Source organism: Halyomorpha halys, unplaced genomic scaffold, assembly GCF_000696795.3.
Source record: "Halyomorpha halys isolate HHAL.00 unplaced genomic scaffold, Hhal_1.1 Scaffold154.1, whole genome shotgun sequence".
Taxonomy (NCBI): Eukaryota; Metazoa; Arthropoda; class Insecta; order Hemiptera; family Pentatomidae; genus Halyomorpha; species Halyomorpha halys.
The window spans coordinates 242,663-257,265 of NW_027112031.1; the positions used below are offsets into that span (position 1 = coordinate 242,663).

Genomic DNA, 14,603 nt, shown 5'->3' on the forward strand with positions numbered 1-14,603 from the left:
TTTTCATGTTAATAGCCATTCTTTATATTTCTACAATACGTTTACCTTCCTTATATTTCTATATATCAAGTATAACTGTATATGTTATCACTTATATTGTTTCTAAATTTTCTGTAATTTTACTTTGTTCATATTTATATCTCTCCATATAATTCATCATTAATTATACTACAACAATATTTTCACATCCATTGGTTTCTGTTCATAGTACTCCTTAAAAAGGCCTGTAATGTCCTTGAATGGCTAAAACATTGACATTTAATACATAGTTTCTACTATTTGTAGGGGTAATAACAAATATATTATATGTTGAGTAGAACTGCCTGATGACAGTTTGAACTTAGTCCAAAATTGGGAGAGGTGGTTTTTAAATTAATAAAAGCCTTTAAAGAGGATTTAAGAATTCTCGTGACTCTTATTCTTCACAACGTATTACAAGGGATATTTCCAAATGGCAATTTCTAGGGAATCAAATAATACAATCTACCCAAAATTCTTTGAAAAAATTACTGTTCTTCAAAAGAAAATTGCTCTCACAGAGAGACCTCTAAACCAGAATGGATAGAAATATAAAAAATGTGATGATATAGTCTGATCTTATTAATCTGTTTATAATGGCTGAATAAAGCAAAATAATAAGAACCAATTATTTTTATCTTTGATGGTATCCTCATCCAGCCATTGGGTTCTCAAAACCGTTCTATTTAAATATTTATTGTAAGAGTACACTTGTAGTTTGATACCTCAAAAATGTTTTAAGATTAACAAGATTCTTATGCTCAACTTAATTTTTCTTTTCCACCATATACAACTAAACAATTATTTTATCAATGAATACCTTAAGGGAACGCTGAGCCAAAATTCTATGGACTATAGCCTCATTGATTCCTACAGTTCTAGCTACTTGCATATTTTTGCTATTCATCTCACTAAACTGAAAAAAAAAATGACTAAAGGTAAAGCAAGTAAAAAAAAAAAAAGAAGAAAAAATATGGGGTATATGTATTATTTGAATAAATAATAATAAACTACATTCTAGGACTTTGTCCCGCAATAATAGAAATAAGTGGATATGGGAATAGTCTATATGTCAAAACAAAAAAAAAAGATAAAGAGTTCAATACTGTAGTAGTATTAAAGTGGGAGAGGATTTTTTAGATGTGTGAAGACATTGGAGAGCTTATTACAGGATCTGAAGCCAAAATTAGGAAAGAATGGGTATAAGAAGTTTTATTTATGTTATCAGAGTAGTTGGAATCAAGGAAATTGCAAGAAAATGGAGGGATCAGGGGAAGAAAGACAGTATGAAGGATGGTATACAAAGGGAAGGTATATGGTGGCTAAAAGTATTTGTAGCGAGAGGGAGCAAGCGGTATAGTAAGAGCTCACCAGAGCGCAGCACCTCGAGCCTCACCGAAGCTCTAAAATTTACTTATTACTTCATTTTGTAAAGAACACGTTGTAATTGTTATATATTAATAATTTCTGTACATAATACTTAGCAATATCTGAACAATGAATAATAAATGATAACAATGCAATGCACGAACCTATCTCAAGCAGACATGTAACGACCGCTTCTCGGTCACAGCCGCATGGACTAGGCCTATAAATAAGGGACTCTAAATCGCCAAAATTTGATCTTAGATCCACATCCTTTCCTGGGTCTAGTCATGGCACAGGAGGCGTATACACTGCTTGAGATAGAGAAGTTCATTGCCAATCTATGCTCGCAAAAGATATTATTTCTGTACGCACACCTAAGACGATGGCCAATCTCCTCTCCTTCTCTCCAGCAATGTTAGTCCGTTCGCTTCATCTCGGCAACTAAGATTGTAAGCTAATTCCTAACGGTTACACTGGTCCGTCCGCTTCATCTCGGCAACCAGTGTAATTTCCCGTCTCTCCCCGGCTCTAGTCCGTCCGCTACATCTCGGCAACTAGAGCTGCACCTAGCCTTATCAGCTTACTGGTCCGTCCGCTTCATCTCGGCAACTAGTATTCTGGCTCCTATCATGACAGTTCTAGTCCGTCCGCTTCATCTCGGCAACTAGTAAGCTGGCTCCTATCATGACAGTTCTAGTCCGTCCGATTCATCTCGGCAACTAGAACTGTTACTCTGCCTCAGACTCTCTCACCTAGACCTCCTCTACCTAGTCAGTGTCCAGGGCTCATCCCCTGGCACGGCCTTCCTTTCTTACCTTATAATGAATACGCCTTGTCGTGGGCCTTCTGTAAAGAGATATCTGGCTGGAGAAATCGCCTAAGACCAGACAACCCCGACATATTCAGTGAGTTAAAATATGGGGGTCAGGTAAAATTCTTCAATTTTTCAAAATATTTGTTCTTCCAAAAATTACAGAATGTATGTTTATGTTGTTATAACTAATTATATCCATATTCATGGGAGAACACTAAACATACTGTAAGAACTATACACCACTCTGTCTGCACTCAATTTTATACAAACAGAAATTAGAAGAACTGAGAAAATTTAATAAGTTTCTATAATAACAAGTTTAAGTTTAAGAGAAGAATATTTCAAATCTAACATTAATATGTAATAATGTTATTGAACTTACCACATTCCAAATCACATCAAATGTTGGATGAACTTCTTCCAGAATGGAGTAAGGTGTAACTAAATAAAGCAAATGAAGGTCATTAACAAGCACTAAAGATTTCTGAGCTTGTATAAGGTCTTCATACAATTCCCTAGCCACTTCAAAAGGAAGATTTCCTAAATATTAACAATTTCCTAGTTATAAACAAATTTATAAAAACTACTTCTAAGAAAATAAACTAAAACAATAATATTCTGAAACCTTATAATAAGGAATAAATTAACTCGTCTAATAGATAATAAAAAGTTATCAACGTAGTTAGTGCAAGAGCTTCTAAATAATTTTTTGAAATTGTAATCTAGAATAAGTTTATTGGGAATAAATTGATGAAAGAACTTGTAATACATTAAAGCACACAATTCTGCTATTTATTTATCTATTTATCATAGGATCTTAGTTAGAAATGGGTAACAAGTTTAGGCTTATTATTACATGGTGTTAGTCAGAAATGGATTAGGTGTGATCCTGGGTATTTTGAGGTGTGTGTCCCCTGAGTTGAGCTGAAACCTCATGCAAGCTTAGAAGAGGAAACTCCACCATACAGATATAGGCTCTGCAGAGGGTCACAAAGACCTACAGAAACATGTCAAATGGATAAAAAAAGTTAAAATTGAATTAAAGCTGTGAGAACCAGAGGCCAGGGTTCCTAGGATGGGAAAGCTGAAAAACATACCAATTCTAAGAAGCTATCAATCACTAGAAACAGAATAACAAGATGTTTGGTTTCACACCATTCAATAGACTCCGCTATCACCTTCCACTAAAAGCCTGTCAACTCTTAGTTTCCTCTCTTGTTTTCCCCCACTTTGACTATAGCTGCCTGGAATATGGTGGCCTGCCAGGTGAACTCTAAGGTAAAGTTAAATTTCTTATGAATTATTTAATACAATTTGTTTTCGGGATCACCAGAGATAAGCATATAACCCAGCATTACACTGAGTTGAGTTGCCTCCTTTCTACCAATGCAAGTATTTCCTAGCTTCCTTCCTATTCCAAGAAAGATTAGAACTCAGCACTCATTTTATAACAAAACAAAAATTAGAGTGAAAGTACAGCAATCACCAGAGGCCAACGACTAACAAGTCGACAACACGGACAGCTCCAGTATCTTTATCCTCCACAACTAGTCATTACTACTTCCACCTAAGTTAAGAAATTGGAGGTAACAATAGATCCCTAGTTATACCAGTAATGTTGAATATTTCATGGCAGTAACAATTCATTTCTATATTAACCATTTAGCTTATGTTATTCATGCAATAAACCAAGTTTTTCTGTAATGCTGTTGCTAACATGACCCTTTGCTAACATAATTTATAATTATGAGGTGAAGATAGTTGACCATAGATATATAAGAGGAGAACATGGTCAGGGTGTGCGGTAAGCAGAAAAAAACACAAATAAACAAAAGAATTATTTATTTGTGCCGACATATCGACCTAATTTTCAGGTCTTTATCAGGAAATTATAGGAAGAAAATTCTGGGTAAACTAAATTTAGCGATTTTTGATTAGCCAGAATTTTCTTCCTATAACTTGTGTTTTTTCTGCTGACCGCACTCCCAGACCATCTCCTCTTAATTTATAATTATATTCCTATCACATATAGGTATTATTAAGTTACTAACTAGTGAATCATTAAACACAAACAGACCTCAGATATGAATCTGATTTTAATATTAGAAGACTAAAATAATAAGATCACTTAATACTCCATATATTGAAAACTGTGAATAAATCATTATCCGATTGCATCCCAATATCAAATGCTATAACACATAGCAATTCCATAAGTGTAAGAAAGTGAAACACTTATAACAGTCATGAATGTAAGCTAGAACTTGGTAACAATGTTCCTCATCGGTTCAACAGTATGAGAAATACCATTGAAGTGAATCAGCCTCCAAATCCTTTTGGATTTCCTAGTTAAGAGGGTTATCAACACTTTATAAGGAATCAGCTGATTTTGATGTAACTTGTTACACAACAATTTTGTTTATTTTTAATTTTATATAAACCTTTGATTTTTTTTTTAAGTTAACAGATGAATTTTTTCAAGGAAACAATAGGCATAGAATGTGCATTAAAAACATATATTAGCTGTTACAATTACAAGGTGATTAATTGAGTTCAAAAGATTAATTCAGCCAAGCTGTTCTAAAGTAATAGTGTATCCTCCCCTTCCCAAAGGCAGCTAGCTATAAATGAGTAAGTCAGGTAGCTCTGCAGAAGTAGTCCCTTCACCTGATTCAGGGGCAGTGGGCTGATTACCATTAAATAATCTAATAACGAAACCTCTCAAAAACAGAGGAGGCTAGGCTCACTAACCAGGTTGTTCTGCAAGTTATATATGTATGAATGTAAACATATTTTTACCAAGCAAAGAAACTGTTTTCATACCTTTTACAGCAGCTTTTCCGAAGCTTTTCAAAATGAATTTCTCATCATACATTTCTATTACACCATTTGACAATAGTAAATCAAGGGTATCTTGGATATATTGCTCAATGCTTATGCCTAATAACTGTGACTGCATGTATAACAAAGATTTTTTCATCACATCAATGATTGAATTTTTATCTTTCACTAGTTCCAAAGATATTAAACTCATCACAAAACAAGAAAAATCATTATTATGTAGCTGGCTATAACATCTTTCCATTTTTGAGGATAGTAGTTGCCCAACCTAAAACAAAAAATTAATACTGCTTATTATGCTTAAAAATTATTATTACAATTAGTATGGATTATATATTTCTTTAAAGTAATATCTTTAAGATTAAATTATGCTTATTAATCTAGTTTCAAGGAATAGTTTCTAACTAATTGCTATTAACAAATTTTAGCCAAGTATTTTAAAGGTAAGGTCAAGATTCCTGGAGGAAGGTTATCTTTAAATATCTACTTTTCCAGGTAAATGAAGAAAACCAAGATTAATTTAAAGAATGGGGAAAAAATATTAACTTTATAGGAAGGTACTAGTTAAGCAGGCATTCTCCCAACCTTATTTAACCTTCAAACTTCATCAAGTTTTAAAAACTAGATGTTACCAATGCTGCTGATTGATTATAGAAGATTTTTTTTTTAAAAAACATTGATTACCTTTTCAGTATCTGATGGCTGACAAATTAAAAAGCTTTCACCACTACTTTCCAAGCCAGCTCTTCCTGCTCGCCCAATCATTTGTCTATATTGACTCAATGTAATAAATGATTTTCCAACATAAGGGGATCGAATAATAACCTAGAAAACCAACATAAATTAAATAATGTTGAGTTTGTTGTTGATAGTAGATTTTTATATAAGGAGAAGATGGTTGGGGTTAATATTGTACATTATATGGTAATATTCTTATATTATTTTATATTTATAGTAAATAATTATTTAATTTATATATACATAATTATTTAATTTACATATAGAGATGGTCAATGGTTTGGCCACTGGAGTGAAAAACACAAGTACGTTCTTCTTATATGTATTATTCACAAGACTGACTCCAACCTTGACCATCTTCTTCATATGTAAATTAAATAATTATTTACAAGAGAAATAAAATAATATCACAATATAAACAGGAATTTAATATATATTAAAATATTGTTATGAGCACAAGACGTAAAATTATTTCCAACAGATGTTTTCAGAAAGAAATTGAGAAGGTTTTGGGAGTGTTGTATGAAAATGGAATGCTTCTGATAGCTTTTTCTTCAACAAAAATGAAATATGCTCAAAATTGTAAAGTCCTTTGGCATTACTATTCCAGGAAAGAAATAAGAATGATTAATGGTCACTTCAGCAACATAGCACTGCAGACCAAACACATTAAGTCCCTTCAAGTAAGGTTTGAAGGATGAGGAATTATTATCCTTTTCTGTTTCATGCTTCACCTTAATGTATGAGAAAAGTCTATGTAAAATATTCTTTTAGAACTTAAAAGAGCAGAGCCTATGTAATCCTTTAGGAAAGATTCCTCTGAGTTCAACAACCTTGCATTTCTTCAACTGTAATGTTGGTCATAAACTACATCTAAAAATTAATTTTCATGAACCCAACTAAATTTATATGCCTTCAACTCCATTCTAGTAATGATGATCCTGCCACCCATTACCAAGGATGATTTTAATACCTTTCGTTAAAAGTCAGAAAAAGAAATACCACTTCATGCAGGGCGCAAAATTGAGTTATGCAAGGCCTATCAAAAAATAACATCCTCAGAGATCTATTTTTCCTTAGCTGTTACTCTCGCAATTGAGAGAGGCTAATTTCAAGTTTACCCAATAAAAGTCATTTTTCTTAAAGGAAAATTTATAGAACTAATTATGATCAGTTTTGTAAGTATGACAAATATTATCAATAGTTATGTCTTCCTTTCATTTTATTTATTATTTAAATATATTTTGAAGCTCTCAATAACTAGGAAAATAAAACATGTTGAAAACAAAATTTATAATTCTTATAAATTGTCTTCTTTTGTACAAGAAGGGGAAAGAAAAGGGAACAAGAAAGGGGATGAAAAAAGGAATAAATTGAAATATTTGTAATTAGTGTGTAGACAGAAATTGATTGTAAAAGAAAACAGGAAAAAAAAAATGTTTTCTTTTTATTTTATTATATCATGTCAAAATATGTAATTTATATATGTCCGATCACGGATTGGTTAGTATGCTGTGTAATGTAGCAACTCGATGTATTTGGGCAGCATGAATGAATAAAGCATTTCTCTCTCTAATACAATCCAATACAAAATCAATGAAAATCAAATAATGCTTGAATATTACATAATACAAAACCTTATTTCTTAGGTAAATTATCCAAATATTCTCTCTCCTAGTCACATGAACCAAAATTTGGTTGAAACCTTATACTCCAACTTTACAAATATTCTTTTATCATTATAATTTCCAAGTGAAAGGTATATATGTAACACTTGTATGTATTCTCATATCTAAGAGGAAGAATCAAATTTTATGGTCTCTTTCCTCTATTTTTTTTTCATTGGGACGACAGACCATGGAGGTCCAATGCCTCGCGCGATGTACTTAAGAAATACATCGCGCGTTTCCTGACGTGGTTTTCATAGAGTGGGTCCGTCACTCCCACCCCTATTTTTTTGTTAGTGCCACCCATTGGCTAATGGGGCTCACAAATGCCCGGGGGAGATTGTGAGTGAGTATTACATAATTTAATGCTTGAAAACCTGCCGGGTAGGGCCAGGCTCGAACTCGCAATCTATGGGTTGGCAGACCACGCTGCTACTGTCACCCTCCTCTTTCCTCTACTGGACAGTAAAAAACGAGATGACAAGAGGGTAAAACAACATAGCTGCAAGATGTCATAGGATTGATGACATAAAATGTAGATACATTTAATTTAGTAATTGAAATTATAAAAAAAAACATTAATAAATCATTTTAAAACAAATTTTTAATGGTTATATAAATTATCTATTATTGCTAATTTAAATTAAACTACAAATTAATATCTCATAGTGGTCTAACATGTGAAAACTTTTATTAAAAACTTTTATATCACCCTTTGGGCAGGTAAGTTGATGCCCGCAGCTAGTGTTGATGTACAACAGATACAGTTGATAGTGCCTGATAAGAATGCTTCTTCAATTAGTTTTCTCTCAGCATTTGTTAATCCTTAAAGATAAAACAAAAAATTGTGACCTATCATCATTTCACTACAATTTTACAAATTGATAAAGGAGTTAGCATGCTTATGGCATTCAATTTTCATGTAGAGGAAAATGTACTAAATTAAAGATAACAATTTAGCAATGATTATTTTCTAGTTGATGCTAGCTTTAAAAATTTATTAAAATAAATCTGAACTTTGGGATCACATAATGGAACAATCATCAGCTTTCACTGCGGAGGAAGTTGGTCAGAAAATAAAGCAGGATGAAGTTTTGAAAGAAGTTAAAAACTGTCTAGTTTCCGGAAAGTGGCCAAACAAATTCATCAAATTCAAAAGTATTGCAGGAGAAATCTCATTGGTTGGAGAAGTTTTCCTGAGGAACACAAGAATAATTATTCCAGAATCTTTGAGATCTAAAACTCTGAGCTTAGCTGATGAAGGACATCCTGGAATTGTGGCTATGTAGCAGAAGTTGCGTTCCAAGGTCTACTGACCAGATATTTATTGATACTCCTGCTGAGAATATGATAAAATCCTGTCATTAGGTCAAGTAGTGAGGGTTACCCCATCAGCAGAACCTATGTCTCGACACAAATTGCCTGATGGTCCATGAGTTCACATTGCAATTGATTTTATGGATCTTCTTCCTTTAGGTGATTATTTATTGGTGACAACGAACTATTAAAGCCGTTACATGGAAGTAAGAATCATGAAAACAGCTACAGCTAATAAAACTATTAAGCTGTTAAAAAAACTGTTCAATAGGATTTTTTTGCCTGAACAAACAATTCACTTCTGAGAAATTTTTGCAATCGTGTCATAATAACAATATCAAATGATATCATTCGCCTCCCTATTTACCGCAAGCAAATGGTGCTGTGGAGAGGCAGAATAGAATGCTTCTAAAAATGTTGAAAATAGCAAAACTGACCAAAGAGGACTGGAAGGAGCAACTGCAACGTACATGTTCCTGTATCATGTCACACCACATTCAGTTATTGGTATTCTACCAAGCGAATTGTTCCTTGGCTGAAAAATTAGGGACAAAATATCTTGTCTTTCCAGGGAATTGGTAGACAAGGAAGAGTAGAAAGATAAAGATACTCTTCGTAAGTTAAAAAGAAAGGAGTATGTGATATGTATCAACCAGCTTCCTCACAAGGCCTATATCCACACCAGTAACCATCTATCAAATATGTCAGACTCCAGATTAATACATACCTCACTGCTATCAGAATGTCAATATTTGAAAGAACAATCAACCATGGTTAGGATTATGCCATTCCCTCTTGGGATTATAGTCCATTCACCTAAGACTCAAAAAAGGTGTTCACAGGAAAAAAAATAAAGGAGTGTTTTTCTCAATGGTTCTATAAGTTTTTTAAGGAATTGAATCTGAATTTGAGAGGTTTGACACCTCACCAAACTCTGGCTTCACAACAACAAAAAAAACTTTTTCATTGTTTTGCTTATAACTAGAAAACTAAGCATTCTAATATGCAAAAGTAAAGGGACACAATGGTTGTGTGAGTTTGGGCCTGGGTCCTAGAGTGCTTGGATCAGAATGTTGTGCGTTCAATTCCCAGCTGGGGCAGTTAATATTTATTTCTCGGCAGTCCAGATAAATTAATCTTGACACTCCCACTTTGTTTAGTACGTGGTGGCAATTTCAAAGTTGCCTCCAGGAGTTTGAAAAAAGGACCACTAGGCCCACTTTCCAGACTAGTTCTCCCCACCAGTTACCAGTACCAAATATCAGTACAAAAGTAAAGTAGACAACAATGGAATAATATATAAACATGTACACATTTATAGGAAATATTGTCTGGTTTAATTTTATGTAGCATATTAATCTTTAAGAAATGCTTAGTATTCCTTGAGAAGACAAAGGCTGGCGAGGGGGCAGACCTAAACTTTGGATTCAGCATTCCAAAAAAATAACAGAAACATTGGAAAAACACTCCTTTAATTTTTTCTGCAAAAAATCCTTTATTGACTGGCCTATTAGGTACTTGCTTGTAGATAAATTTCCAGGGTAAAAACAAAGACAAAGTTTAAGTCATAGGTCACATGATGTTTTTTTAAGGAAATAATATATTAACTTCAAAATATTGTTTCTAATATTTCTGTAAATTGGTTTTTAGTTACACTTCCAAACTACTTTGAGAAATGAAAAAGAAATAATATAAATTAATATATCATACCTGAATGATGGTAAACAACACCAAAAGGAATAGTCTTTTTTAATACTTGGCATATTATTCCACTACCTTCTGATCGAAGAGCTTTAATTAAAGCTAATTTTTCAGCAGACATCCAATCATAATTTCTTCTTCTGAAATGAAATAAATGAATACTTTATGCAGCTAACTATAAAAATGAAATAAAATTTAATAATAAACTTTAATTTGCATCAAAAAAGCTTAATTAAAATTTTTAGTGTAAATATAACATAGACTTATCTTTCATATTTAATTAAATATATAATTAAATACATACCTTTTCTGATATGTCAAAATCTTATGTATTTAATACTAGTTATATACCAGAGAACAAAAATCAAATACCTTTCATTAATATTATATTACTTTTATTAATGAGTTATAGACCATTTTTAAACTAATGATTGATCAAAAACATTTTAATATTAAACAGTTCTTTAAAGATTAACATTCTTAATCATTTCAGTAAAGCTTTTTATGAACTAAATAAGTCATAATTTTCCAAAAATCAGTGCTAATCTTTGAATAAATTAAGAAATAAGTAAACACTGGACTAATATTTAAATTTCATATAAATAAATGAGATTTATTGAAACTTATAACTGTATTTTAGACCTAAAATGGGCCTTAACTGTCAATTACATTACATGAAGAATTATCACCTAGCTTAAACCTAAAGTATAAAATGGAAAGAAGTTAAATAGAGAAGGTGTTCACAATAACAAATTCTAAGAACTAACAAAACAATAAAATGCCAGTGTATAAACTTTTATTCATAGGTTTACAAAGTTTAGGGTCTGTAATAAAGTTGTGGCTAAAATGCATGAATCACATGTATGCTACAGTGCCACACCAACATAGGATGTGGTATGTTGTCCCATCTTCTATTTTACTGAACCTGCAGATTAGAGATACTTTATCTTCAAAATGAAGATATTTTTAATTAAACTTTATTAATTTAGATTTAGATTTTTATTATATTTAGTCCAATCAAACTACTTAAGATAATGGTGACCTTGCATGATTGTAAAATGAATACAAATATTACTTTTACATGCATTATTATTAATTTATTTATATACATCTATTCTTAAAGGGACCCTTCAGAAAAAAATTATAAGAGCGAGTTATCTTTTCAATGTATCTCGATTACTAAATAATAATAACATAATAGATATTTTATAAGTACACCTTATTTCACTTATGCCTTGTAAACATTTAAAAATCAAAAACATACAATGGGAACATTTGTTAAGCAAAATATTAACTTCAGTTTTAGCTGCATTTTTTGTCTTTTAAAAAAGAATTACCTTAATGACATATCATTGTGGTAAGCCAGTAAATAAAGATTATTTTAAAAAAAGCACAATTTTAGTGAACAGAGGATTATTAATTAATTCAGTACCTTTTTGAATTGTTTAAAAATTGGTTGACAATGCCTTTTTCTATTTCTAATATTATCTGGAAATTGAAGAATCATACATAAGAGAAGATGAGGATTTTTGTTTGGAGCAGCTGGATTCAGCACAAGTAGAAAAAGGAACCTCTTTACTCAATCAGACCAATTAAACAATGAAACCGTCAAAACCATCAGAACAATGAAAGTATAATGGTAAAGTTTCTCACAGCTATCCCATCTTCACTGCCAGACAATTCTGGCTGTGACTGCATGGTAGGTCCTAAACTTAACAAACCAATTTATAAAGGCAGTTTAGTTTTGCAAAGGATGTTGACATTATTGAAATAAATACCCTGTGCTTAGTCAGTTATTTTTTATTGAGATTTTATTAAATTTATTCCTCTCAGGCAATGCCAGTTTTTTAAATTATAAGATGTTTACAATATAATTTAAATAACATTTGATTATATAGTTTTGTTTAGTTCATTTGTTATTTGTGATTAATGATATAAGATAGACTTCATACATACTATTTTAGAAACAAAGAGGAACAGTCATATTTAAAATTCATTAATCATAAATAAAGTAGTTTTATCATTCAAAATAATTTTGTTATAAATTTATTAAACAAAATCATCTTATCAGATTGCAGGGAACAGAAAAAATACACGGAAGTTGTTACATATTAACCCATTGAACTAAATTCAAACAAACAAATATTTTCGAACCAATGGTCATCATGCCTAACTGCTAATTTTTTTTTGCTTCCAATCGCATACTCTATAAAAGGAGCTGGTTCCTTTTTTGAAACATTTTATGAGTGAATGGCCCATTACTAGTCAAAATATACCCAATTAGGATCATGAATGAACTTTTTTTTTTTGAGGCATTCCATAGAGGTGATTTGTCCCTAGTTATCGGCAATGCCTAGTTATAGTGTTATTGACAGATGACCAACCTACTCTAACCATGGTGGAGGGACAAGTTTTTTATTTTTTGGGACCGCCACTTAATTAAAAAAGTAAATGCCCCAGGCCGGATTCGATCTAGCACCACCCGCAGATCTCAGAACGATAGACCTAGGCCTAACAATCTGAGCTACGGACGACCCATGAATGAGCTTCTGGTATAAGTTTGAAAATCTGGATAGAATAATGTCAAGAGCCTAAGGGATATTAAGGTCATGGTATAAGGTTTTGCTTGTTACCTAATAAGGAACATTGACTACTGTTCGTAGGACAATCTGGATAGAATGTCAACAACCTATAGAATGTTAAGGTCATGGTCTAAGGTTTTGCTTGTTAGTTATGTTGCTCAGAGCATTGACTATTGTTTGTAGGACTTTTGACTGAAATGATTGAATGGCACTTGATATTCAAAAATATACCTGTCCCTCACAGCTCCAGTCCATAAGTCAGCATTAGTTTCAGTTAGGTCTTGTAGATCAGTAAAAATTTTAAGCCACTTTGTAAACAATACCAGATCATATACAACTGAATATTTGATCAGTTGTAGATTTTCCTCTTCTCAATCCCATTTGATATTTTTCTGTTTTTTTTTCCTGCAAAAGGAAGTAAGTTCGAATGCAACACATTTTCAAATCTTTGCATGATCAGGGCTATACCTCTTTATTTATGATAGTTTGAACATTCCAAAATATTCCTTTTTACACAGGACGGAGGCAGATTAATCCCTTTTACAAAACAAGCATTGGTATTTGCCTTAATTATTTGATACCTAATATCCTCCTTATAAGGGATTTGTCCCAACTATAAAATGTTAGACTATCATTAGTTCTAAAATAAATATTGTTATAACCATAATACCTGACCGAATGTACAATTTATATATACTTCTTTAATTTTCCTATTTTTTTTAGATTATGCATATACTTATTATTAACTACCATATAGGACTGTTTTCATTTGTTTTTATTTAAGAGGGTTTAGCCTATTTCCACTACTACTTGTTATTATCTATGTTGGTCCATATACTGATTTATTGTTAAATACTCATTTTATTAATGCCAACATAATGTTAACCTTTTCCTTTTATGTCTCTTATGAAGTTTACCATATCTTTAACATTTTTTCGTAATGTATATAGACTCTAAGTGTTTTCTGACTTGACTATATCATGTTATATTTAAAAGTGTTATTTTATTGAAATGAAAATTTTTAATACTTTTTTTACCATGTTAAGCTAGGGTTATGGCTTTAATATATATTTTACGTTTACTTTATACATACATTTATTACTTCATAATTAATGTTTTTATTATACAAATTTACAACACCTTTGTACCTCTATTCAATTTTGTATATTTTCTTTTCTTCACTATATTATATTTATTGTATCCATTCTTTTAATTTTAAAACATTTTTCTATTTTATCTATACATATTTTTATATAATTTCTCCCCTTGTTATGTAAATTACCATTCGGTCTCTACCTATATTTAATATTTTCTTAAATTTTCTGATATTATCTTTACTTTAACATCATTTTAAATCTTTTTGCTTTCAATTGTAACTTACTTACTAACCATCAATCCCCCACTCCTGTTGGTACCTAGCACCTGCCTTTAGCTCATTCTTGTGCTTTCCTCCATTCAGAAAGGTGGGTGTCCTATTTTTTCATTATTTTCCCTTTTTCTTGACCTTATTTTCCATTTTTCCCATCTTTTAGTCTGTCCTATATTTTAATCTATATA

The 14,603-nt window shown here is 31.6% G+C and overlaps 1 protein-coding gene across 2 annotated transcripts in view; it reads right to left on the reverse strand.

Moving 5' to 3' along the window:
• The window catches only part of mus301 (mutagen-sensitive 301), a 41,893-nt gene that overhangs the window by 12,336 nt on the left and 14,954 nt on the right, over positions 1–14,603 (reverse strand). For both annotated transcript variants that reach the window (XM_067049937.1, XM_067049938.1), the window contains 6 exons: positions 10,474–10,604; positions 8,159–8,271; positions 5,726–5,866; positions 5,024–5,309; positions 2,583–2,740; positions 839–934 (listed from right to left, as the gene is read on the reverse strand). In XM_067049937.1, coding sequence (XP_066906038.1) covers positions 839–934; positions 2,583–2,740; positions 5,024–5,309; positions 5,726–5,866; positions 8,159–8,271; positions 10,474–10,585 — 906 coding nt within the window. In that variant the 5' untranslated portion in view covers positions 10,586–10,604. The remainder of the gene's footprint in view (positions 1–838; positions 935–2,582; positions 2,741–5,023; positions 5,310–5,725; positions 5,867–8,158; positions 8,272–10,473; positions 10,605–14,603) is intronic.